Raw genomic sequence first — 27,297 nt, 5'->3', positions numbered from 1 at the left:
CAAGAGAAATGTTCACTCGTGGGAGCATTTTGGATAAATTTAAATGCTGTTCCATGTGATAAATGAGCTAATAAAAAAAACAGATTTATTTTTTGTAACAGATTTTTCCTCAGGGCTGAGACAATATGTGGAACAAGGATTCAGTGGGAGTGGATTTCCTCTGAGCCAAGGAGCACAGATGTATCCGAGTGATAGATTGGGAATGACCAAACTGTAAGAACTGAAAGAGTAAAAGAAAAAAAGAGAGAGAAAAAATAAAACCAGGGACAAGTTCATCATTGTGATGACTACATTATATTTTGAGACGCAAAATATATTGATCCTTTTATTTTTGGGTGGTTGTTTTTTTTTCTTCCAAGGAGGAAACACTTTTGTAGCGGACATGGCAAGGAAGTTTGGTAACTTCCAAACATGATCTATGCATTGGTGCTAGCCTGCCAGTACACATGTACATAATGGGCCTTTCCCCACTTACCTTCTGCTGCGCGCTACTTGGACCAAGTAGCGCAGGGTCCCGCAGCACTCCCCACTACAGGGGCGGTGACAACACAGCCACCCTGACGCTGCCGCTCTCGCGCCCCCTCAGTGCGCATCATTCCTGGCGCTCCTCAAAACGGCGCCTTTTGATGAGGGGGGAAGCCCAGGCGCGTGCCAGAAATGACGCGCGCAGTGAGTAGCACGCAGCAAAGGTGGTAGAAGGAAAAGTGGGGAAAGGCCCAATATTTGAAAAGGACTATTGTATTGTGGTGGGAGGGAAGGTGGCATGGTATAGCTGGATATTGTCAGATCTCATAAATTAAACAAGGTCAGTACTTGGAAGGGAGACCACCAAAGAAGACTGAGCAGGGGAAGGCAATGGCAAGCCACCTCTGCTTCTCACTTGCCTTGAAAGCCCCTTATTGAGGTCATCATAAGTTGGCTGTGACTTGGTGACACTTTATGCACACGCACACACACACACACTGTAATGTAGCCATCTCAAAACCACATTGACTCATCTGTGAAAAGCTTTCTTTTGGTGATTACGTACCCTTCCACCAGACTGCTCAGCCTTACATTTGCAACTATGACAGACCCCAGTGGTGTTCATAAATGTTTATCTGTATCATAAATGGAGATCGCAGCAGGGTGACTGCAGAGTCTACTATTCCTGCAATCCAAAATGCAACGGGGGTTGGTGTTATGTAATGTTACATCACTGAAGGAGCTTTCTCCCAGATGAAAAGCAGGAGACTTGACCATGCAGATGCAGGCTTATGTGCCAGCCCAGCGGTCTGAAGGATCAGGCCATGAGGGACTGACCTGGACAAGCAGAAATGCCTAAGGGATAATGTCTAGGTGAGCTTTTGTGGAACATTAAGAAGATCATCTGTCAGGCAAAGGGATTGACCCAGATAGGGTGAAGAGTGTGGAAGGGAATTTTAATGAATGCCTATAGTGCTAAGGCTATGCAGAATGGGAAAGAGCTCTGAGCTATGCATGGTGTCACAATAAAGCACACTGCAGGGAAGTCCAGTACAAGGTCTTAGCGAGGTGAAGCTTGACAAAAGAGAGGAGGTAAGTCAAGTGTTGGAGAAAACAACTCAGCATGCCTGGGCATCGAGGGGGGGGGGGAGCATGCTAAATCTCTCTAAGGGTGTGTTATCTCTTGGGATGTTCCTCTCTTTGTATGTATCTGGGAGCTGACTTCTTTTTGACTCAGTAGCCACTGCTTTTTCTCCACGTGGACTTGCATGGAGGTGGACCCTTCTACAGGTGTCTCCTGTAGAAGCAAATACTTCATATACCCCAAACGTTGCACTCACATGATGCCACAATAGGTGGCTACTTGCATAGAGAAGTATGTTCTTTGGATTAGGATTTCTATCTTTCTTTCAACTGCAACAATAACGTGAACAGAATCTACTTGAATAAATGCATGTTTTACCTTTTGCAATTACTTTTTGGGAAGACTGATGTTACTGCGTTCAGCATCACGTTTCCATGACTAGGTAAAACTCTGCCTCACGGAAAGGGGTCCGGAAGCTGGCAGAATAGAGCCCCATTGCTATTCTGCCTTTCAGAGCAATGACTTGAACAGGTAGGTCTCAGAATCATATAGAGTTGGAAGAGACCCCAGGGGCCATCAAGTCCAACCCCCTGCAATGCAGAAACACATAATCAAAGCACTACGTCCACAGCATTCCCTTCATCTACCAACCTTGTCACTCTTATTTTTAAAAAGTGATACGATTAGTCTGGCATGATTTGTTTTTCAATCTTTTATCCCCCTTGATGGGGGAGGTGGGAAAAATAAAACGTCCCCTGCTCTCTGCACAAGCAGGAGATGTTTTCAAAGCGACTTCAGGATAAAAGTTGCTAGTTTTGTGTTTTCACTAAAAACCAGGTGGAGCTGAAATAAAACATCCTGGAGACATTGTGAGAAGGGGGAAACTGTGGAGTTCCTCCCCAAAGTGCTTCTTTTAACATTCTCAGGATGTTTTATTTCTGTCATGCAGAAAGGACCAATGAGTAGCCTGATCTCCGACGTTCTCTGAAGGACAAATTTTTCCAGCTCTGCTATATACAGTTCTGCAGGGTCTGTAAGATGGCACTGTTCCTCAAGTCCTATGGTTGAAGGCAATAGTATTTCCAAGAAAACTGACCTCCCTGTCCCCTTCCTTCCTTCCTTCCTTCCTTCCTTCCTTCCTTCCTTCCTTCCTTCCTTCCTTCCTTCCTTCCTTCCTTCCTTCCTTCCTTCCTTCCTTCCTTCCTTCCTTCCTTCCTTCCTTCCTTTGTTCTCATCCCCATCAATTAGTCGGTTTTAGTGCCATCGAGGTAGCACACCAAGAACTGATGTTTTAATCTATGTATTCGTTGTAAACTGCTCTAAACCCACCATGGGGAAGGACAATCAATCAATCATTCAGTCAATCAAATAAGCCTGAACCAGAGATCTCCAGAATGGATACTGGGACCTCATGAATGCAAACCTTGTGCCAGACCACTACAATACAGATCCTCTGTTTATTAACTGACTGATCACTAGCACTGGAACAGGGATGTGATTTTCCTTGCCCATATTTGCCAACACTCAGTTTGCACAACCATTTTCTGTGACACTGTGTGGACAGGGGGAGGTACTGGTAGTTGGAGAGAGTGGGCACTTGGGTAGACCAGGAAGTTAAAACTGTTCAGGAGCAAATCCAGCTGAATGGCTCCTATAGCAGTAACAAGTCACATCTGCAGCACTAGTGGAACTATTGAGAAGGGCCTCTGTTGTCAAGGGACATCCAGGGACGGTGCCCACCAGGAGCTTTCTCTGTATAAGCAAATGGCCAGTCTATCCCAAGATGGATGTCTTGTGGGGTCCAACTATGATTTTCAAATATTAGTAACATCTCTAGATGGTCTAGGAGAGAGGGAGTGTACACAAAATAGATAAAAGAAAGGCTTTAGTTTAAAATAATAATAAGATAAACTGGAATTTTATACTTGCTGTTGCGGGTTTTCTGGGCTGTGTGGCTGTGGTCTGATAGTTTTTTGCTCCGTTGCCTTTTGCCTGCATCAATGGCTGGCAGCTTCAGAGACATGTCATGGTAAGATGTGATCCTCTTTGTGGCACAACATATCTTAACCATGGCATGTCTCTGAAGATGCCAGCCATTGATGCAGGCAAAATGTTTGGAGCAAAAACTACCAGACCACAGCCACACAGCCCGGAGAACCTGCAATAGCCAGTTGATTCCAGCCATGAAAGCCGAAGCCTTTGACAATACATGGAGTTTTATCACTAGTGAATGACTCGCTAGATTGGTAATTAGATTTGAAGCCTTCATCAGGTCATGACTGATTTAGAGGAATTATCCCATGATGAAATGCCATATGAGTATCACTGGAGGTTTCCGCCTCATGACTACCGGTGTCCCAAATGAACTCCTGGAGAGTCCTGACATTATGCAGTATTACCGCTAAATTATGCCTTTAATTTTGATAATCCGCTTCCTCTCTTCTCTCCCCAAGCTCGCATTTGGCTGCCTGTGAAACATAAAAATCTCAGCTGTGCTCATTCCTTTTGCAGAACCTGCTATTATTCTGAGTATTGGTCACAATCCAAACTACCAAAACCCCAAGCCGAGATCCCAAGTTCTGCTGACAAATGCAGATGTGAAAACATAAGTTTTGCCAGAAGGTTCAATGGCACAAATGAGTGACAATAAATGGTGGAAAACTGTGCCTCCTCTACAACGCTAAGGATATTCCTGGACATTTTTCAGCACAACTAGGATAATGTGAAGTGGAACACCTGACGGTAATATGGCCACTTTAGGTCTTGGACTTTGTTTCGCATCACATGATGAGCTCATAGCATATTTCATAGAATCACAGAGTTGGAAGGGGCCACACAGGCCATCTGGTCCAACCCCTGCTCAATGATCAGTCTACAGCACCCCCAAATGTTTGTCCAGCTTCTTCTGAAAGATTACTAGTGAAGGAGAGCACACCATCTCCCTAGGTAGCTATTGCCACTGTTCCATACCTCTCACTGTAATTCCCCCCCCCCTACTATCCAGTCGGAATCTGTCTGCCTGTAATTTACATCCATTATTGCGAGTCCTATCCTCTGCTGCCAACAAGAACAGCACCCTGCCCTCCTCTAAGTGACAGCCCTTTAAATACTTACGAAGACATGTTATCATGTTTTATTTTTATCTCACTGTAGCTCCAAGGATGCAGCTTGAATAGCCCACACTAGCCTGAGCTAGTCAAAGCTTGGTAGTGAAGAAGGGTCAGCTGTGGTTAGCATTTGGATGGGAGACCATCAAAGAAGACCAGAGTTGCTACGCAGAGGCAGGCAAACCACCCCTGCTCATCTCTTACCTTGAGAAACCCAAAAGGGATTGCTGTAAGTGTGTTCTGCCTTGACAATACTTTTTTTGTTATTAGCTCTAAGGAGCTCAGGGCCACACAAGTTGTTCTAATCTCGCCATTCTTTTATTCTTCACAATAATCTTATGAGGTAGGTGAGGCTGAAAAAGAATGAGTGGACCCTGATCCCCCAAGTGCAGACACTGAGGGCGTTTTCCCACTTACCAGTAGCTGCGCGCTACTGTAGGCAAGTAGCGCAGGGTCCCCCGGCACTCCCCACTACAGGGACGGCGACAACGCCGCCGCCCCGGCGCTGCCGCTGTCGCGCCCCCTCAGCGCACGTCATTCCTGGCACTGAGAGCAGCGCGTGGCATAGGGGGGTCGTGGCAAGTGGGGAAACGTACTGAATCCAGCCATTCCCAGTCTTCAACTCTGCCATGGAGGCAGGACAGTTAATGATGTGTGAATACAAAAGGATATGGAAAGAAACTTTCCACAGCAGCTCTTCGTTCCCTCTGTCCCATTTTAGGGAAATTCTTTTCCACAATTCACTAAAGACCAAGCTTGAGCAACTATGAGATTAAGGGTTAAACTGGCAGTGAGAGAGAGAGGGAGAGAGAAACTTAATGACAGTATAATCAAATTGTTTTAATGGGATTTTTATGCCTTTAAAATGTTGCTTGCATCATGCTTTCAGGATGGCTCAACCCATACATCTAAATAAATTATAACAAACTAAATTAGGTGTGTCTAATGCATGGTTCCCTCCTAAACAGAGGTATGCACTTCTAAACCTGTTGACTTCCATGGACTTAGAAGGGTATAACTCTGTTCAGGATTGCAGGATTACTTTTTCAGTAGGACAAAAAAAAATGGCCTTCTTGTCTGAAATCAGTTTACTGATATCCAGCCTTTCCTTTCTGGAGCTGAATGTGGCATATGAAGCAAGCCCAAACAGTCTTTGATCCAATTTCCTACAGCTTCTTCACTTTGACTACATTATATATATATATATATCGTTCCCTGTAAGGTTCAGAACTTGGATAGTCATCCAGTAAGGAGGCTTTTCAATAGGTTTCTGTTTATGGGTCTTCTATCAGTCTCCTATCCTGGAAATGACATGCCTAGGCAGTATCCTGCACAAATTAGTTCTAATTTGTTACCTTAAAAAGGCAGGACACTTCAGAACCAAGTCATAACTTGGCTAAGGGTTTGAAAAGCTTACAGAATGAGATGGGAAGGTTTCCAGTTGTAACGGAGACCTGCAGGTTCAAATGACATGTTAAACTGGCTGGAGTTCAGTCTTGGTGTCTGTGGGGGCCTTCTCTCTATGTTAATGTCAAGAAATTTGGGGATCTATCAATAGAAGAAGAAAGAAGAGTTTGGATCAGGGGTCTGCAACCTGCGGCTCTCCAGATGTTCATGGACTACAATTCCCATCAGCCCCTGCCAATTGGCCATGCTGACAGGGGCTGATGGGAATTGTAGTCCATGAACATCTGGAGAGCCGCAGGTTGCAGACCCCAGATTTGGATTTTATACCGCCCCTTTTTCTCCTGTAAAGAGACTCAAAGGGGCTTACAATCTCCTTTCACTTCCCCCCACCCCAACAAACACTGTGAGATAGGTGGGGCTGAGAGAGCTCAAAAAAGCTGTGACTGGCTCAAGGTTACCCAGCTGGCATGTGTTGGAGTGCACAGGCTAATCTAGTTCCCCAGATAAACCTCCACAGCTCAAGTGGCAGAGTGAGAAATCAAACCTGGTTCTCCAGATTATAGTGCACCTGCTCTTAACCACTACGGTGCAGCTGCTTTGAAGAGCCAGTGGGGTGCATTTCTCAGAGTGTTAAGACAAGGACCCAGATTTGAATCTTCATTTTGCCATGGAATCCAGTCACACTCTCAGCCAGGGTTACTGTGAGGATAAAATGAAGGAGTGGAAAACAGTGTACTATGCTTTGGGTCCCTATGCGGAAGGGGCAACAGGGAGGGAGGAACTGTTGACTCAGCAATATGCACAAGATAGGAGAGGGACATGTGCTGAGAACTACTGGAACTAGGATGGCTTACAAAACTTGCTGAAGACTTTGCTTACCATTTGTGATTACATTATCTGAATCACGTTCATATGAAAATGCTTTTTCAGTGACTGAACTTTTGATATGGTCCCTGGGATTACTAGAAACACTATCCTTTAAATATGATTAACAGAAACTCCAGGCAGGAGACACTGAGGCCGTTTACACACTTGTGGTCTCCTTCACACTCAACGTACATTCCCTTTGGATTGGATTCTTGGTTATCCCCTCTTCAGGACTCACTGCGGTGTCAAATCAGAGAATCCCTGAGGTTTTCAAACCCTCCTTAAGTATGACTTTTTCTCCTCCTCAAGGAAATTGAAGATCTATATGTGCTGTGCTTTCTTCGGGTTTTCTCCCTGCCTTCCTGCAGCCACACGACAGCAGTTCCTCCCATACTTCGAGCTACCATTTCAGAACAATCAGAAGGTCTTTCTTTCTTTCTTTCTTTCTTTCTTTCTTTCTTTCTTTCTTTCTTTCTTTCTTTCTTTCTTTCTTTCTTTCTTTCTTTCTTTCTTTCTTTCTTTCTTTCTTTCTTTGCTGAAAGTGTATTACTGAAGCAATAGACCTAATGAAATTGACAAGAAATTGACCAGGTCTAACAAACAATGCTAGACTAAGAGGGCCCCCCCCCCCCCCCCCACAATGGAGGTTGCATAGAAACAACAAGGAAGTGGCAAAGCGGGATAAAATGGTGGATTGGCTCAGCTAAGGACACTTCATAGGAGGAAATTCCTGTGTAAACAAACAAACAAACAAACAAAAACAGGAAAAACCCACTGCAAAGCAAACAGCCTGGGATCAGTAGTGCAGAGGTAAATGGTCTCAGAGATAAAATCAGGTGCCCTCTATAGACCCTTGACTGCAGTCATAAATCCAAGTTACACCCTTCCAAATCTACTGATTTCAATGGACTTAGAAGTGTGTGACTCTGCTTAGGAGTGCACTGTTTATTTCTGAACCACCCTCCACCCCAGCATTTCCAGTATTTTGTGCTATTCCTACCTGGGATTAATAAACAACTTTCAACTACACAGGCAGAGTCTCCCATATTGAAATTATTATGAGAACTGACCTGCTGAGAGCAGAAATCACAAGAGGCGTGTCTGTTGCTCAGCCGTACCATTTCAGACCACAGAAAAGACACCACGCATCTGAAAATTTCCAAACATAAAACACTCTTTGCGTATACATAATGGGCATACTTGAAAGATTCTAGGATACCTATTATCCTGACAAGCTAGTTTTCTAGCAGAAGGGACATTTTATACAGAAAAGCAGACCATAGATTTTACCATGTAAACTATGAAATTGTACAGACTGGCAACAGATGCATCATGTAGATGTCAATGCATATGTTTTACATAATTTAGCCATATGGAGAGCCATGATTAGGATATGCATTAAGCCATTCACATGGGCTAGTTCAGCAAAGATCCCTAAGAAGCCAACAGCCATGATTTCACTAGGTTGAAACCCATGGTATGAATTGGCCTTCACTCTTCAGCTACCGAACAGGAGCCAGATTAGGGGTGAATCTATATTTGATGGATTCTATATTTAGTTTGGCTTCATCTCATCCTGACTGCTACCGTTAAGTATTCATTTATTTATTTTTTATCACGGTTTGTGTCATGACTTCCAAAAAAAATGACATACAGGCTAAACCATCTGTGAACACGTGAACATTTTTAAAGGCAAAATTTGGCAAGAGCAAAGAGAAACGATCAGAAAATAAATCTCAGAGGTTCATGAATCACCAAGGAAAACCAAAACCAAAATGGAGGGTATCCAAACTGAATTCGCAGGTTTATGCCATTCAGCCTTCTCCCTCCGTTGCATTGATGACTCTTGTCACTTTCTCAGCATAGCTCAATGACACAGGAGGGTGGATGGAAATGATCCCTTAATCTGGCCAGGAAATGAGGTTCTCCTGGGAGCTAATCTCATCTTTGTTGCCCCAACACAGGGTCTGGAAGGTCAACAGAGAGCTCTGGTCCTCAGAGCAATTTGGAAGCTGCCTCAAACACTCTGCCGTTGGAAGCTGCCTCATACACTCTGCCTTTCGCCAAATGAATCATCTTCACGACTCCTTTGTGCTTCACCCTCCCACTTGGAACTGCCACATGTTCCCCTGCTCTGATGAATCTCATCTCACCACCAAAGTGAACCCACTCTGTTCTTTCCACACAGGACATGCCTGTGAAGCTACACATTCACGCTTGCACTGTGGGTATTATTAGCTATGCAAATAGAGCTCGAAACGCAGCACTGGGTGCGTAGTGAGGCTTGTTTCTTCCCAAATTCGGATATTTTCACCCTTTGTCTTTTCTAAATTGAGCCTTTGACTGAATGGAGAGACCTAGCAACACCGCTCACGCCTCAACCTCTTTGATTTGAGTCAAAGCTTAACGGAGCCTTATTGGAGTGCCAAAGATCAGTTTGATAATGTTATGTGGTTATATGTGGCACTTCAAATCATGACTGGATCACCCGTGAACATGGACAGAATGCTTCGTCCTCACACCAATGAATAACCACAACCTGACCCATAACATCTCATTTCAGAGAACAGATCCACAATGCTTCATCATGAGAGAGCTGGGGTTTACACCGGAGAAGGAACTAGTGTTGTTTCGACACTGATGATTTGCTTTGGCTTGGATGCTTTTGGGAAGTGGGATTTCCCTCCATTTCTCCACAGTATCATGGGGCTTCTGTGTACCACTTGGGTTTTCTGTGATTTTCTCTGCAATCTTTCCCCAACCTGCTTCGCAAAACTGAGCTAGCTGCTACATGGATAGGAAAGTCACAGTAGCCATTTTTCCTGGCCCCCAATGGCAGTTTTTTCCTTCCCTCCCATCAGGGGACCTTTTAAGGCTTTCCCCAAAACTAAAACACCAATTGGATTATCAATGTAGTGGTATACTGTTATGCCGGTTACTATTTTTTAAAAACATTCAGTAAAAGTCCCTTCCTGTAGTGTGGAAATAGGGGGTGACCAATATGAGGACTGGAGTAAGGAAAATACAGAGAAACCCAATATGCGGAAGCCTCACTTCCACGGCATTGTTAGCCACGGCATTGTTAGCCACGGCATTGTTAGCCACAGCGTTGTTAGCCACGGAATTGTTAGCCACGGCGTTGTTAGCCACGGCGTTGTTAGCCACAGCTTCTGAGGGGAAAGTCCTAGATGAGATGTCAACTGCAGGACCACCAGTGAAAATAGTAATTGGAAACCCACAAGGACTTGTGGGAGGCATTTTATTTCCCCCTCTCCCACTATTTCTTCTTTCCCTTTCCTGAAAGCCCCCATAGCCTCTCCTCTTTGCTTGCTTCCTTTCTAGGGTGGCCAGCTCCATGAGGGAAATTCCTGGAGATATTGGGGTTGTGAAAGGAAGTGACATCAGCACGATATAATGCCATAGAGTCCACTCTTCAAAGAAGCTGTTTTCTCCAAGGGATCTCTGTCATCTGGAGATCAGTTACCATTCCAAGTGATCTTCAGTCTCCGCCTGATGGTAGGCAACGCTAGTTCCTATAAAGGAAACAGCTGCTTTGCAGGGTGGAGTCTGTGTCATTATACTGTTCTGAGGACCCTCACCCTAACCCTCAAACCCCAGCCTCCCCTAATCCTCAGGTATTTGGTAACTCCACTTCCTTCCCAGCCAACAGCCATCCTGCCTTTATCTGCTCCTCTGACTTCAGCCTTTCCTCTCCCCACACAGCAGTCTCTACCTAAAATCTTAGGCCCAGTTTTGTGATGAGTTTTGTAAGGACCATTTACATGGCAGGAGACCCTCAAGGTCTTGAGGGGTGACATCTCACTTTCCCTGTATTCCCCTTCCCACATTATTTCCTCCTCCCCTTCCCCTGCTTCATTCTCTCCTCAGCCATTTACCAACCTACCTTGTACCTCACTCCCATCTTCAGCTATATTTGTTATTTATTTATTTCATTTTACTCCACCTTTCTTCATAGTGGGAACTAAAGCAGCTTACATTATTCTCCTCTCTTTCCCTTTATCCACACAACAATCTTGTGAAGTGGATTAGGTTGAAAATATGTGCCTGGTCCAAAAACGCCCTGCCGGCTTCCACAGCAAGACGGGAATTCAAACCTGGGTCTTCCAGACCCTTCTCTAAAGCTGAACAGCTACACCGTACTCTGCTATGAAAGCTTGCTGGATGATCTTTGGCCAGTCACACATTCAGTCTAATTCACCTAGTAGAGGTGGTTGTTGTAAGGGCAAAATGGAGGCAAAATGCAAGTTTATTTATTTATTTGATTTGCAGACCGTCCCATCCCCAAGGGGCTCTGTTGTATCCTGCATTGAGCCACTGGAGAAAAAAAGTGGGATCTAAATATCTAAATAAATAATAATAGTTTCTGATTTTTTCAAACATGTCACTTAGGTTCTGATTTTTTCAGGCACATCACTTAGCTTCTGACTTTTTTAAACACATCACCCAGTGGTGGGATTCAAATAATGTAACAACCAGTTCTGGTGGTGGGATTCAAATAATTTATCAACTGGTTGTTTGCAAGCACCGTTTTAACAACCTGTTCTGCCGGAAGTTGTGCGAACCTGCTGAATCCCACCACTGACATCACCCCTCCGTGGTGATCCTTATTCTGAAGAAGCTGAGCCTTGTGCATTGAGAATTCTTTCACGGGTGCTCTTCACGACTTGCTGCAGGGCCAAGACCCTGCCCCCAAAGCATGCCCCAAAGCAGCCCTCTTTTCTCTTTTGTTACTTTGTTTTCTTGGACTCCTGGGGGAGCTCCCCTGCTTTTCTCTTTCTCTCCCCTTGCTACGTCTGAAAAAAAGGGTCAGGGGAGGACCTGTTAGAAAAGGCAATGAGTTGATTTTTACACAGCAGAATGAATGGAGCATTAAATGACTGCATTAAGAAGGGCTGCAGTGAGGCTAATGGTGGCCTCTGGTGGAAATGCAATGCTCTAATAATGCTCTCAGAAAAGGGAACTTGCTGGGCAGGGTTCCTTGTCTTTTTCATGGTAAAAGTGTGCCCACGGGTCTCGCTTCTAGAAAGCAGGGTGGGACAGGAGCATCCTTGTAATTAACAGGAAAGGCTGCCAAAAGAAGACTATCACGTTTCAGACACAGGAAGGGGGATCCCGTGACAATTAAGATTACCCGATCATGTAATGTTTATTAATGTTCGTTTTCTTTAATTTCCTGAAAAGTCCTTGTGTTTACTTAGATTTATAGCATGCCCTTTCCATTGAGTTTCACTGTAACACACAAACAAATATATACATACATGCACACACAGGAATGAGAGCAACAGAGAGAGAGAGAGAGAGAGAGAGAGAGAGAGAGAGAGAGAGAGAGAGAAGTAGTAGTAGTTTTAAAACATCAACCATAAATAGATTACACGGACAGGTAGAAAGACGGCACTGCATATCCATTAGCAAGCAAGCACATGCAGACACACACACACTAATAATGTGCCTCTGAAGGACAGCGCCCTCAAAATGAAATATTTCAAGGTCAACATGTTACATTTGTTTCAGAACAGAATCCTGATTATGGAAAAAATGTGCTTTGTTCCACTGTTTCCCCATAGAATTAAGGATTTGGTTATTTTAGCGTCCATAGATCTTGTAAGAACAGTGAGGAAAAAATTAAATGCACATAAGGCATGGGAGAAGCTTCTTCTTCAGTTCTGACTTGACTTCTACGAAGAATTGTTTGTTTACGCTTCCTGTTTGGTTTTATCCCCAATGGGGACCCAAAGTGTCTTGTGACATCATTTTCCCCTCCTCCATTCTGTCCTCACATCACAACCCTGCGAAGTAGGCTGGCTGAGAGACAGCATCTAGCCCAGGGTTATCCAACTTGGCATGGCAGAGCCAGGCTTTGGAACCGGGGGCTTCCAGATTCTAGTCAGGCACTGCAACCTTGACTCGCCACCGTCTCCAGGATTTGCATGGTGTGTATTTCATTTCATTAATTTAAAAATGCAAAGTACTCAGAATGACTGTGGAGGCATTATAGATGCACAAGGTCACGATAGGAATGTATGTGAGCCATACAGTGCATGCCACAAGTTGCTATGGGATGAGCTGGTCAGACTCAGAAGGGCTGATATTGCCTGTTTCTCAGCCTGAACTCAGTTTCTCAGCCCCCAAGCCCCAAATAGCTGCCTATTACAACAACAAACACTTTGTTCCAATCATCCCACAGCAACCACCTCCTCTAAACTCAAGTGGATCCCTACTTTTCCACCGACTTTCTCCGAAAGCAATGGTCTGCAAGGATCAGAATACAGATCGACCGCTTCAGAGCTCCTCGAGGGTGCTTCAGAGATGAGGCAGGGCCATTCAGCAAACTAAGAGAACAGCCTGATCGCAAACATTTATTTCTTCCCACTTCCCGCTCTGGTTTCCAGTTGGGCGCTCGGATGCTAAAATCAACACACACACACACACACACACACATACCCCATAAGCTTGAAGCCGGAGCATGACCCAACCGACCAGGTAAAAAGTAAGCGGCATATGGAAGCTCTTTCTTGGCCAGCTCCTCAAAATGTTCGTGGGGTTTCCCAGAGCAGGCTCGGCGCTCAGCCCGATTCAGAGAGAGTGCTTCCTTTCCAAGTGCTCAAGGACCACTTCTTGGGAGATCTCGACCAGGGAGAAGGGTTGTCAGTCCAGCGCTCCGCTTCAGGCTTGAAGCTAGGGCAGCCTCGAGCAAATCCACCCCCCCCCCTCAGCCTGAAACTACTCGACGTGGGGAGGATGCTCCCCCATGCCCAGTCTCCCACCCCCAAACATCTTTGGAGGAAAGGCAAGCCAAAGGGCGTGAGTCTGAAAGGGGCTGCTCGCCGGTGGGCTCCGAGGCACTCCTCTCGGCTGCTAGGCGGCTGCGCCTCCGCCCCCTTCCCCCCAGCCCAGTTTTTTTCATCTGATTTTTTTCAAACCCCCCTCCCCTTCCTACGAAACCTGATTTCTGCGCACCAGTGACTGCAGCGGCTCTCTCGACTGCAGGATCCCCCCCCCCCCCCCGGTCGCCTTCCGCAGCCAATATCGAAGCATTTGAAGATCTCTCCCCCCCCCCTCCTTTTCTCCCGCTCCCTCCCTCCTTGTAGCGATCTCGCCGCCTGCCCGAGGCTGGGACGAGGAGCCAACCTGCCCGGCCATTCGCTCCGTCTGGCTCGCTCCCCTCCCCTCCCCTCCCTCCCCGGACCCGCCCGCCCGCCCGCCCGGCAGCAGCAGCGGCAGCAGCAGCAGCACCAACCAGCCCCTCTCCCGAGGGACGGCGCGCAGGAAAGGATCGCGGGCAGCAGCAGGCGAGGCCAGCGGGAGGATCCGATGCGCCGTCGCCGGGGGGCCGGGCAGGCTGGAGCAAGAGCCCCGCGCCGACGCGGCGAGCCAGGCGGCGGTCCGGCTGCAGCCCTCCCGCCCGGAGCCACGCGGGCGTCCTAAAGAGGCGGCCGGGCGGTGCTTCTTCCTCCTCCTCCTCTTCCTCCCCGCCCGGGCGCCATGCCTCCCGCGCGCCCTTCGCGGCTCCGGCCAGCCCGATGCCCCCCTCGCCTCCGTCCCGGGCGCAGCCGGCCAGGGGAAGGCGAGCCCCGCGCAGGATGAAGGCGGCCGGCCGGCGAGGCTGAGCGGGACCCGGGCTGCTCCCCGCGGCCCAGCATGGAGCAGCCGCCTCGCCCGGAAGAGGAGCCCGGCGAGAGTTTTGCCCTCCGGAGCCACGCCGCTTGGCAGAGACCCCGGCGCGGAGCCAGCTAGGTATTGCCTTTGCCCTTCTTCTCCGGCTAGGTCGAAACCCAACATGGAATCCGGATTGCGGTGCTTGGGTGGAAACGGGGTGCCTGGCGGGGGAGGTTCCCCTGCCCATCACCCAGTGATCTGGGATGGCGGAGCAAAGAGCGGCTGGCTGCATTTTTGTCCACCATTGCTAGCCTCCCCCCCTTCTTTTTATGGCAAGGGTCTCCAGATTGATCCCCACCCCCTCCGCAGAAGCCTTGGATTGATCTCCCCCCCCCACACCCACACCCACCCACCCATGCTTGCTTCTCCCCTCCCTCTGGCTGCAGCGCATTAATGGCTCCAATGCATAACTCTCTTCGGCCGGCGTTTATGGTATTATTGTTTTTAATGATGCATTTTTTTAAAAAATAGCATCGCTTCCAAATGCAGCAGGACTTGTTCGAAGGGGGCGCTTCTGCCGAGGAAGCTATTGTGGGGCTGGGATTGTGGGGATCCTCCACCGTGGAGGCGTTGGGGTGAAGGGGTAGGAAAATGGGGTGCGGGCAGCTCTGGCTGTGCACGTGTGAACCTGGGGGTCACCGGCTTCTGTAAGGCTAGCAGTGAAATCCCGGACTAGTGCGGACTGGGGGTGGAAGAGCATCACTCCTCCAAGGAATGGAAATCTGCCACCTGTCCCTACCCCCCCCCCCCCCGAAAGCAGACCTTCTTGATTAGGAAACTGGGCTCTCCTTTGCCCTGAATAGAGTTGATTGGGAGATTATTATTTTTTAAGAAACATTCATTTGGGGGGGGGGGGGCTTTAAAAAGACACCTGGTTCCTAAAAGGGGAAAGTTGGGGAAGATGCGGAGGGACAGGGAGATTTTGAAAGCTTCTGCTCCACAGACCCTCTGCTTCCAATGAACTTGTGCCAAGTTAATTTAGGGGGACCCAGGCAGAGACTGAGCATCCCTACCCCTTGATCCACTGGAGTGGGAGTTCCTCCCCTTCTTAGAGAATCTTCTGGGTGCCCCCTGATCCGCTAGCTTTAGCACCTCTGTATTTGACACACCTCATTTCTCTGGCCTTTCTTTTTGGAGCCAAGGGGGGGGGGGTCTTGTGTCCAGCAGTGTGCCAGAGTCAACCGAGGGGCAGGGGAGAGAAATCAAGGGGGCTTGGGGGTGGATGAGGTAAGATAAGGAGAAAGTGGCAACGATGGGGTTAAATAACACCCTCCCTGTGGAAAGAGAAGGGGGAAAACACGAAGTGTCCCAGAGGCACCCAAGTGCTTCTGACTTTTGCCTAGGAGATTTTATTTTCTTTTTTAAGCTGGAAGGAGCCTGTTGGATGTAGTTGGGATGGGTTGAAGCCTTGCCAACTGCAGGGGGAGAGGTAGTGGAAAGAGGGACTGGGGAAAGGAGGGGACAGACCAAGAAAGAGGGAGAAGGGCTTATCCAAGCCCCCCCCCCCCTTCATCTCCCTCTGGCGGGACAGGTTTAGGGGTGACAAAGAGCTGCAGGTATTGGCTGGGAACAGCTAACTCAACATTGGAGTTCAGAGGCAGGAAGGTAAGGATAGTTTCTTGGTACTCCAGGGGAGGGGAGGGGCATCCTCTCCCGTTAATGATTGCAGCTCTCAAGGATTTGCTGCGATTTGCACACCAGGCAGCTCAGGGGACTTTCCCTGCCCCCCCCTTGCCATGCCATGGGATATTTTTAAGAGGGAGGGACCAACCCCCCCCCCCCCCCGCTGTTTCTTGTTTGGTTGTTCCTTCCTTCCCCATCATCATCATCCCCCCCTGGTACTCCCCCACACAACCCATCCTCCCCCTCTTTCTTCCCCCCAAGGGGGGGAGATCGAACACCCGAGCCCTTGTACAGTCAGGGCTTCCCAGACGAGCGCCCCCCGCCCCCCACCCATGCCAAGCTCGCCCGCCTTCATTTGTTCCCCATTCTCGAAGCTGGGATTCATGACGTGGGAAAGCCTGATCCGGGGGTAACGACGGACACACACACACACACACGCATACCCACGGTAAGGGAGGAGGAGTGCGAGGGAGAAGCCCCGAATCCGGATCTCCTGCCGTGGACCTTCCCTCCCTCCTCTCCCAAAGATGAGCTGGTGGTACCCAGAGAAAGCAAAAGGCAGCAGAGCCGGGAGGCTGCAGCAACCCCTTCTTCGCCTCTCTCCTCCATTGACGGTGCCAAGCAGCATCTCTGCATCCTAAAGAAGCTCATTGCATTCCTAGCACGTCTCATTTTTGCTTGCTTCCCCCCCCCCCCTTCTTTTGCCTCAGCCCTCAGCAGGAGTATAGAACCAGGGAAAGAGAGAGGGGAAAAAAGCAATCCTTTTTTTAAAAGGGAAAAAAAAGCTCTTGACGTGATACGTTTATATTTATATATTTTTTTTCAAGTATGTTCAGCTGTTTCATTTCCTTCTCCCAAATGTGCTAAAATCTCTCCTTCGACCCCGGTAAGTACAAGCTCTTTTTGGATCTCCCCCCTTCCCCCTTCTCTGCCGGGGAAGAGCTTTTTTTAAAAAAAATGCAGGAGCGAAAAAGAACTTAAGTGGCTAGTATATCTTTTCCCCCTCCTCTGAACAGACGGGCAGGGAAAGAAATGCTGAAACCGTATTTCTCTCCTTTCGAATTATGGCTGGTATTTTCCTTCCAGTGGACTCCACAGTTTGCCTGCTTTGTAAAGGCTTCCTTTGGTTTTTTTTTTTTTAGTCCTGATTGTATACTCCCCCTTTTCCTGCATTTGTTTCGAAAGATGTAATTTTGGTTTTGTTAGGATCTCTCCCCCCCCCCTTGTTTGTTTGCTGATGGGAAGGGAGGAATTCCCTTCCCCCTGCATGGGAAGTGCAAGATAATCCATATATGTAAAGCTCTTTTGCTGCGAACAGAACTAAATACCAAGAGCCTGGCGGACCCGTTTGAATGGGCAGCAGGCGAGGAGGGTTTGCAAAGCCACCGTTGTTAGGATCCGTGGCTTCTTAACAGTGATTTATTCTCATGCGTTGGAATGAAAGGGGAAGAAAGGAATGGGGAGGGGAGGGGAAGACACCCCCCCTTCCCCATAGAGGAAGCTGTAGGTCACAGGGACTCCATTTGCCTCCTCAAGTGGCAAAATCTAGCAGATTCTTTTGTGAGCTTCTACTGTAAAGCGAGAGTCATCACTCCTGTGGTTGGTGTCGAGGTAATTCCCTCCCTCCCACCGTTTCACTTTCAGCCTCTCTACCCCTGCTCCCTTGGATCACCTCTGGATGATCCTGGGGGCACCCTCTCCTTCTTCACAGTCTCCCTTTTGCCCTCTAAAAGCCTTCAGCTGTTACATCCCCCCTCTGGATCTTCAGCTCTCGGGCATGTGCTTCCCCAGGATTAATCATCTCTAAATGCTTTAATCAGCTGAAATGACTAATAGGGAATGTGTGTTTATCTGATACTATACCAGTTGCGTTAATCCATTTTGCGCGCTCAGAAGGGAAGGAGGCTGTTTGGAGACGGGTGTCGCTAGCCACGTCCGGTGATAATAATCTTGGCCACCGACATTTCCATAGGGAGCAGGAACATCGGAAACTTGAGCATCTCCATTTCCTTACAGTGGCTAAAATAGCGGTTGTTGAGCTGGATATTATAACCGAATGATGCCGGATGGTAAATGTTTGTGTCTTTGCCGAGATACTTTGCACAGCATGAGTATATGTACTGGATAGAAATCTGTACTATCAACCTACCCCTTTCTCTTGTAATTAATGCAGGTGCCAATGTAATATCCAGATGACATACCATATGCTTCATGAGCATTGGCTGTCTCTGGTATCCAAAAATGTTTCTATGCCTCTCAAAAAATGTAGGCCCTATATGTTAATTTGCTGTTCGCTATTAATTCATTGCTGTTTCATTTGCTCAACAGTCTAGAATAAGGCTGGTACAAGGGTGAGAAGGCCCTTGAATGATTAAACGTTTTAATATCACTTAAGTCGACTGGGTGATGGCCTGACTTAGAAAGGCCACAGATATTTTTGAGTGCTTTTGCCCAGCAATTGCTGAACTTCAGGGCAACTTAAGAAAACCTTGTTGAATAGGACTTATTGTGCCTTTCAGCCGCCTGAGAAAACGGATGATCAGCTATAATCTATTTCTGTTTTGATTTCTGTTGCAGTTTTGCCATCCCTCACAACCATGAAGTCTCCAAAGGCGAGCCCACCTCGCAAACGAAGGATGCTGTGGATTATTCTTCTAAGCACAATTGCCGTAGCATGGACTACTCCCATTCCCTTAATCGAGGACTCGGAAGAAATTGAGGAACCTTGTTTTGAACCTTGTTACTGTGAAGTCAAAGAGAGTCTTTTTCATATACACTGCGACAACAAGGGATTTATAAATATTAGTCAGATCACGGAATCCTGGTCGAGACCTTTCAAACTTTACCTGCAGAGAAACTCCATGAGGAGGTTATACACCAACAGTTTTCTCCACTTGAACAATGCTGTTTCTATTAACCTTGGGAACAACGCTCTGCAAGACATTCAGACGGGGGCCTTTAACGGGCTCAAGATTCTGAAGAGGTTGTACCTGCACGAGAACAAATTGGACATTTTCAGAAATGATACTTTCCTGGGTTTGGAAAGTCTGGAATATCTGCAGGCAGATTACAATGTCATTAAGCGGATAGAAAGCGGGGCGTTTCGCAACCTGAGCAAACTCCGGGTCCTGATCTTAAACGACAACCTTATTCCCCTTCTCCCCACCAATTTGTTTAAGTCTGTGTCCTTAACTCACCTGGACTTGCGTGGAAACAGACTAAAAGTGCTGAGCTACAGAGGGATGCTCGACCATATTGGCCGGAGCTTGGGTGAACCTCAGGTGGAGGAGCACCCTTGGGGCAGTACGTGTGAGATGGTGCAGCCGGGGTTGGCTGGAGCGCGTGGGTGGGGCCGCCCTTGTGGGAGACATAACTTGTGAGACCCCTTTCCATTTCCACGGGAAAGACTTGAGGGAAATCAAAAGAAATAAACTGTGCCCGATGCTGTCTGACTCGGAGCTGGTCAGGTGTCCCTCAGTTGCCCTCGAGCAAGGAGCATGCGTGGCCTACGAAGCCTTCCTCCATGTTGTCCTCCTTCCATTTCACCGCTTCCTCTGTCGAGTACAAAACCTCGATTAAGCAGCCCAGGCCCACAAAACAGCATTGGGCGCTTCAAAACTTGCCCCACTGCAGCGAGGGCCCCATGCCTAGCGCCCATTCCAGCCTCCCGGCCCTTGACAGACGAGGCCTCCCATCCCCATCATATGCCCAACCGGCTGCTCTTGCAGTTTGCACATCAATGACTTGGGCCTGACGGTCAACTGCAAGGAACGAGGGTTCCACAACATCTCTGAGCTCCTGCCCAGGCCCGTTAATGCCAAGAAGTTGTATCTGAGTGGGAATTTGATACAGAAAATTTACCGTTCCGATTTCTGGAACTTTTCGTCCTTGGACCTCCTGCACCTTGGAAACAATCGAATCTCCTACGTGCAGGATGGGGCGTTTATTAACCTGCCCAACCTGAACAGGCTGTATCTGAATGGCAATGACATTGAGCGGCTGACCCCGGGCATGTTCAGGGGCTTGCAAAGCTTGCATTACCAGGAGCTGGCGGTACGACCAGATCAGGGAGATGTCCGGCCTGCTGCCGGCAGCCTGTGCCCGGCAGAATGCTGCTACTCGGCGTGACAGCCTGCCGAGGAGGATACCTGCCCACAGATGCGGCGGGGAACCTCCCTGCCGAGGCTAAACACCGAGAACCAACGGTTCCAGCCGCGCCCGGCGGCTGGGCCGGTGCTGCAGGCACCTCGGGCATGGTTCATGCGATGGGTTGAAGCTCAACCCCTGGGATTGCACGTGCGACCTGGTGCTTTCGGCAGAGTGATTGGCCGTAATGATGTCGCATGGTGGGAGAGGTGCTTTGCGCCACCCCGGTCTCACCCGGCAGGGATAAAGCCGCTCCATGGAACAGGTTGCTGTGTCCGGAGCTGTTGCATGCCGCTGCTGCCTCACCCGCCCCACCAGCCTGGGGCCCCCCGAGCTCCACCAGTCCCTCTCCCTATGAGCTGCTCCCATGACCGGCGGAGGTTGTACTGCTCTCTGTGCTCACCGGCAATCTACTGCTCCACTGTGCTTCTCTGCGTTGCCTCATCGCCTCTGGGCCTTTTTGCCAACCGTCCCCGCCAGCCGGCTGAAAACTACCCTTCCGGAACAAGCAGCGGCAAGAGGCCCTTGACTTAACAGGCATCCAAATGCAGTGTCATCATCTATTCGAGGAAGGAGGAGGTGGGGGGATCAGTGCCTCCCCGGAGAAGGCACCCCCTGTGGGCCACGTGGCGCGACTACATCCCACATGCAGTGACTGGATGCGGCGCCCATCGCTGAGAGCAGGGCGGAGTGGTGAACGGGGAGCCCGGGCGACACCGGGGACGCCGCGCTGGGAGGAGGAGGTAGCAGCTGTGTGGGGGAACAGTTCTCCGACCCCACTAAGGAAAGTGGGAGCAGCAGTTGCTACAGGACCTTGCTGGAGAAGGAGAAGGAGTGGAGCCTGGCTGTGTCCATCGCGCAGCCGGTGACGCTTTAGTGACCAGCCAACCATCACTGCCACGCATCATCCACCGGGAGGCCGGAATCGGTGGGGCAAACCTCTAATGGGGGGCCGGGCTCCGGTGCGCCCTGTCTTTCCCGCATCGAGAAGAACGGTGGGGTGGTGCTGTTCCCCCCTAGTGGTGCTGTTCTAGACAGCAGGGAGAGGCCGCCATTAGCCCCTCCGTGCACAGTGGGCTTTGTGGACTGCCTCTATGGCACTGTGCCCAAATTAAAGGAACTGCACGTGCACCCCCCTGGCATGCAATACCCAGACCTGCAGCAGGACGCCAGGCTGAAAGAAACCCTTCTCTTCTCGGCTGGTAAGGGCTTCCCAGACCACCACCAAACCCCCCAAAGTGAATACCTCGAGTTAAGGGCCAAACTCCAAACTAAGCCGGATTACCTCGAAGTCCTGGAAAAGACCACGTATAGGTTTTGAGAGAAAAAAAAACTAAAATAAAATGTCTAGCTTTTACAGCCAAATCCTTCCCCTCACAGCACCCCCTGCCCTCTCCTCTCTCTTTCTCCCCTCCCTCTCCCGAACCACCGCATGCTGATACTAGTGGATACAGCTCTGCACTTTCCCCCTGCCAGATGTTGGTTTGGAGGAAGGGCCCAACTCAGATGATCATTAATCGATAAAGTGCCTTTTGCAGACTTTTGCCAGCAGATGTTAATCAATCATTATTTTTTTATACTGAAAAAAAAACAACTAAACAAACTGAGACTTTGACTGTGCCATGTTGTCTAAGGTATAAGAGTATTATTATAATTATTATGGAGGATCCAGGTCTCGATCCTGACAAAGTAAATCCGGTGTGCGTTGCTCTCTCGCTCACTTTCTTTTCCTCTCTCTCTCTTTTTTTCTGTTGTAGTTTAAACTTCTTTCCATTCTGTCTTTTTTTCTTTATGTCGAGGGGAGGGAGGTAAAGTTGAAGACAGCATCGTTTATGGCTTTGTTTTCTTCTTTCCTACACCATGGCACAGATTATGTACTTTTATTTAAAACGGGGACGGGGAGCCAAACAAAAAAAAACCCCAACAGAAATGCAGTTTGCTGCATGTCCGGAAACTGCAAGAAGGGAAGGGAGGGTCTTGTTTGAGCGTTCTCTCTCTTTTCTTCTCTTTCACGTACATGCAAATGAAACGAGTGTCAATACATGATCTCCAGACCTCCCCAATTAGCGTCCGAGCCATTCCTGTTTGCCTGAACCTGTTTTGTTCTCCTATACCCCTTCCTATCCCCCCCCCACCATTTCCCTTCCTTCTGTAGAAGAGGACCAGAGACGTATTGCTAGTGCCCCCCTGCCCCCCTGCACCCACGGCCATCATCTCAAGTGAAAAAGCCCTGCATTCATTCCCCTGTGTGGCTTTCTTAAACTTAAGAAACCGTCATTACCATTTCATTATTAAATTTTTTTTGGGAGGCCAGCAGCACTTCTAATTGAAGAGACTCCAATATAATAAATATACAGGGGAAAATAATTTTCTTTTTTTAAAAAAAGAAAAGACGTCCTGGTACCTACCATAGACATCTTTGCTGAAGCACTTTCAGTGTTCTCTTTCTCACACCACACGCACACACACACACACAAATACCAATGTGCATATATTTATTCTGTACTTTCAAGTGAATATAAAATTGTAAAGGTAATGTTTAATCATTGTACAGTGATGCGTCTGGTATAGCTTTCCTAATAAAAAGTTTTGAAAAAAATAAGAGAGCTATATTAGAGGATACAACAGCTTGAATTTTAAACTTCAGCTATGCCCTTTTCATACTGATACTACTTTTTTTGTTTGTTTTAAGCCCATGTAAACAATGCAGTTCACTGAGACGTTCACAAAACAGAGAATAGAAATAACAATTGGTATATTTCTACTGTCAAAACACTATTTTAGACTTTAAAAATGTGCTTTAGAGTTTCCCCTTTTCTCTCTCTCCCTCTTTCCCTCTCCTTCCATTTCAATGTGTTCTGCCTCTAACTTAGTGGGTCCCAATTGAAAATATGCAATAGATTTTTTTTTAAAAAAAGAAATTTTTTGTAAGGGGTATTTATGTTCTGTTTGAAGGAATATGAGGGGAGAAAGTGAGATTTTCAGTTGAGGTTAGGTAAAGGGTTTTCTTAACGCAGAGAAGAGGAAATATGTTGAATGATGGGGGCATGCAGAAAATCAAGAGTAAATGGGTCTTTTTTTCTTTAAATAGCAAATTGTTTCGCTCATCTTTTTCCCATGTGGATAAAACCTAAAACAACTGAGCAAATTAGGTCTCATAGCAGGAATTGAGTTTTGGCCTTTTATTCCCCACCTGTTTGCTGAAATAATAGCTGGGGATGAGGTGATATTTCCTGTCTGTTATGTGGATTTTTTTTTCTGCTTTGCATTGATATGACGCTGCCAAATTGACTTGTTAGAGCATATTATTCTTTTTAAAAAACTTTCTATTAGAGTGAAACCAAAGCAAAGATGAGAGGGTTGTGTGTTTTTGTTTCATTTCTTTTCAAGGTATCTAGCTGGTATCTTGTCTCTTGTAGAACTGGGTTGACACATGAATAAAGCCGAAGGAAAGCTTTGTTTGGTGGAGGAAAAAATCAACCGATATGGCCAGTAGATGGCGCCCGCGCTCCAGCCATTGCCGCTACGGAGACCAGAGGTTACTTTTGAATTGTGCACAGCCCATCCGGTGCTTTCCGCTTGGACTCCCGAATCTGTCCTTAATAGAAAATCATCACGTTGAATGTACTTCACCAGACGTCACTAATGCCTTACATCAAGATAGAGATCAAATTAAAGGGGAAATGTGGATATTGGTTACTTTGGCGTGTACAGTTGCACCCTTGTCCTGCAGATATCAAGCAATGATTTTTATATTTATATACATATATATATATATATACACACACACACATACATAATTGTGTGTGTGCGTGTGTATAAGACCCACCTGCAGAGAGGGAAATATATTTGAAATAAAATAAATCTCAAGATATATTTATTTGTCTTACTTAAAAAAACAAAAACAAAATGTTTATCCAGGGAAATGAAAATATGCTTCCTACTGCGAAGAAAAACAATTCTAGCAGCCTTTAATGCTCTTGTAACATATCACATTTGTTATGGTTTTGTTACGGAATTATCACATAAAACTGCAACTTTTTGGACTGTGAGTTGGGAATAAGGTCAGACTTCATCCATGCCATAATGTCATATACGTGCTAATCATTTCTACTGAAAAGGATCTGCTCCTTTTTATTACTGTTATTATCTTAGTTTGATTTACAATGCAGTTAAAAGAGAGAGAGGACATTTTAATTTAAGTCTTTTTCACGTCGTTGGTTAGTGTACCTAATACAGTTTATGTCCAGATATCTTATATTCACTGGATTACGGTCCCCATACATCCCTGTTATTACAGCAGAATTAAAATGGGACCTTCCTTAGTTTCTTGATGTATTCCAGACCGTGGATTCAAGACTGGCACATTTGTGTGTAAACTGCTGTCAAGTCACACTAGACTTATGAAAACCCAGTAGCGTTTTCAAGGCAAAAATCTAACAGAGGTGGTTTGCCATATCCTGCATATACTTAGCAACCCTGCACTTCCTTGGTGGTCTCCCATCCAAATACTAACTTCAGTTGATCCTGCTGAGCTTCTGAGATCAGGCTAACCTGAACCAATCAAGTCAGGGCTTGGCATATTTAGACAACTTTATCCTTTAGTTTCATCTTAGTTATATGAAGAATACGTTAAATGGTTTTCCTTGAAGCAGACATCCTATAGCAGGCCTGAAGTGTGGCAGCCATGTCTGTTTTACCCAACCCTACTTTCATATGGGATGCACTGAACCAAGTTTGGGCACGAGGTCCTTTGAGACTAATGGGCTGTCTTAAATTTGTGATCTGGACTGGATTGTTATGCTAGCTTAGTCCCAAAATATCTACCAGGCACACCTGTGTTGGAAATAAGCATGGGAATTGTAGAATGTATGGAGAAAGGGCCGATGTATTAAGCTGTCTGGTACTGAACCAATATTGCACATTCTTATTGCCACAGCTTTCTATGGGTTTTTCTGATATCTGAGTTGGTTTAATTGGTGATGCCATGGATTGAACCTTGGGCTTTACACATGCAAGAAAATAAATAAACCTAAACCCAAAAAAAATACACCCCTCGCTCTAACCATGGGGAGTGATCCCTTTGCGAAGTTGTTCTGTGCAGTCTAGAATAAGGGATCTTTTGGGTATATGAGGTGATTGTAGAATGAAAGAAACCAAATTCTGTCAATTATTTGGTGGCTCAGAATAGAGTAACTATTATCTTGTCCAGGTGGAAAGGAAAAGCAACCATGTCCCCACACGTAGAGAGAAATTTAGCCTAGACTGTGGCTGGCATGATGGCCAGGATAACACCTGTATTTCAAGTCACATCAAGAGCACAGCAGGATGTGATGGATGGGAGTAACAAAGGCTTGAGGCATGTGAAAGGTTGCATTTGGACTCTGTGTTGAGGTTCATAGATCAAAAATGCACCAAACAAAAATCAGGATGTGGTCTAGGGAAAGATGCTGTTGTCTTAATCCACCCCTGAATGTGACCCTAGATTGCTCGAAGCAATTCCTGCAAACCTGGAACCATTCTGTGAATATTGGAGATGTTTCACAGAAAACAAAAAATCTATACGCCTTTCAGTTGCTTCCATCTTATCAATTAAGTTACGGTGTACACATCATTTTTCCAGTTTGTACTTCTAAGGTTTTCTTATTGTTTTCTTAAGCATATATATGTTTGTTTTGTTCAAAAAGGAAAGATACTTTGAAGGACAGTCATTATGCTTTCATTGAGAATGCTGCATGCCTGATCGATATTCGTTATTGTACAGAGCAGCTTAAAGTCCAGAGCTGACCATGAGGGTGCTCAATTCATTTGAAAAACAGAAATTGCACAACAAAGCAGAGTGGGAACAAATGCTTATAAATGATGTTTATGTTTTATTTGTACTCTCCATTGCAAGAGCATCTCAAACATAAGGAGCAATTTTCACCTGGAAATGGTGGGGCTGTCTTATTTATTCACTGGAAACAACTTTAAGAGAATGGCATTTTGTATTGAAAGAGATAAAAATGTTGGCTAAAACCCCCCCCCCAAACTAAAACCTGAATTATATTTCTTCCCTTGCACTTGCAACTTTGTTTTTCTTGTATGTTAAAGTCCACTAAATCAGCAGCAGGTACAGATTCTGCATATAGCCCTATGACGTTTTTCTGCAAATAGTGTTTTTTTTTTAAAAAAAAATCATGATCCTAGATTCATTTCTAATGGGCAGAACTGTTGATGCTCATTTATCAAAAGTGGGTCATTGTATTGGTGACAATTTGCATTTGTTAATCTGAGCAATGGCTAATGAATGGACTTTGTCGATTACTGTTAGCAGCATTGATGGAAGATATAGTGGTGCTCGATGGGGTAAAATGGGATTGCCAACATCCACAGGAGAGTTATGTGTATGTGAACATGGTTCAAATGAAAAACAAAAACCCTTTGTTTGTTTACTGCCATTTCAGTGTAGTTGATAGACAAGCAATGTCTATTTGGGTCTGTTGGTGTTTTGCTAGGCATTCTATTGTAGAATTCTCCTGTAAGTGATGCTTTGATCCCTTTGGGATGTGTGATAATCCTTGCTGGGGGAGGAGAAAAAGGTACAGCTTGATGAGCAGATGGGGGCAGTGAAGCAGTGTCAGCTGCCTAGCAACCCTGGCATTCCGGCATCCTCTTCACGCATAAGTATGGAAGAGCCAAGCTCAGAAATCACAGAAATTAAAAGGGGAGGAAATCTCATCTCGCCTGAAAGAATGCTTTTGAAGAGCAACGTTGGGAAATTAAATGCCGTAAAAGGCAAACGCTATGGCATTGGTGGTGCATTTGAGAATTCTGGTCAGCTTCTGGTACATATGAGCCCTTTCCTATGACACCCATAAAACTGGGACAGAAATTGATGGCATGGATCCAGTGATGTGCAAGCAGAAGCCTAAATGGTCT

The 27,297-nt window shown here is 46.7% G+C and overlaps 2 protein-coding genes and 1 pseudogene across 2 annotated transcripts; 2 read left to right on the top strand and 1 right to left on the bottom strand.

The window, feature by feature from the left end:
• Positions 1–6,584: 6,584 nt before the first annotated feature.
• LOC125437800 (UPF0329 protein ECU05_1680/ECU11_0050-like) lies at positions 6,585–13,624 on the bottom strand. Its single transcript, XM_048505798.1, has 3 exons — positions 13,393–13,624; positions 8,001–8,079; positions 6,585–7,493 (listed from the first exon to the last, which is right to left on the bottom strand). Exons 1-3 carry the CDS (start codon positions 13,395–13,397, stop codon positions 7,212–7,214), a joined length of 366 nt encoding a protein of 121 aa, XP_048361755.1. The 5' UTR covers positions 13,398–13,624; the 3' UTR covers positions 6,585–7,211.
• Positions 13,625–14,067: 443 nt separating this feature from the next.
• On the top strand, positions 14,068–20,358 carry SLITRK3 (SLIT and NTRK like family member 3). Its single transcript, XM_048506930.1, is given in 5 exon segments — positions 14,068–14,685; positions 18,808–19,552; positions 19,554–19,694; positions 19,696–19,889; positions 19,892–20,358. Coding segments are annotated over 4 exon segments (1,527 nt in total). The 5' UTR covers positions 14,068–14,685; positions 18,808–18,827.
• A 512-nt stretch (positions 20,359–20,870) lies between these two features.
• LOC125437801 lies at positions 20,871–26,445 on the top strand (annotated as a pseudogene).
• The last annotated feature ends 852 nt before the right edge of the window (positions 26,446–27,297 follow it).

The sequence above is a fragment of the Sphaerodactylus townsendi genome, linkage group LG08, assembly GCF_021028975.2.
Source record: "Sphaerodactylus townsendi isolate TG3544 linkage group LG08, MPM_Stown_v2.3, whole genome shotgun sequence".
Taxonomy (NCBI): Eukaryota; Metazoa; Chordata; class Lepidosauria; order Squamata; family Sphaerodactylidae; genus Sphaerodactylus; species Sphaerodactylus townsendi.
This window is presented reverse-complemented; position numbering and strand designations above follow the sequence as displayed.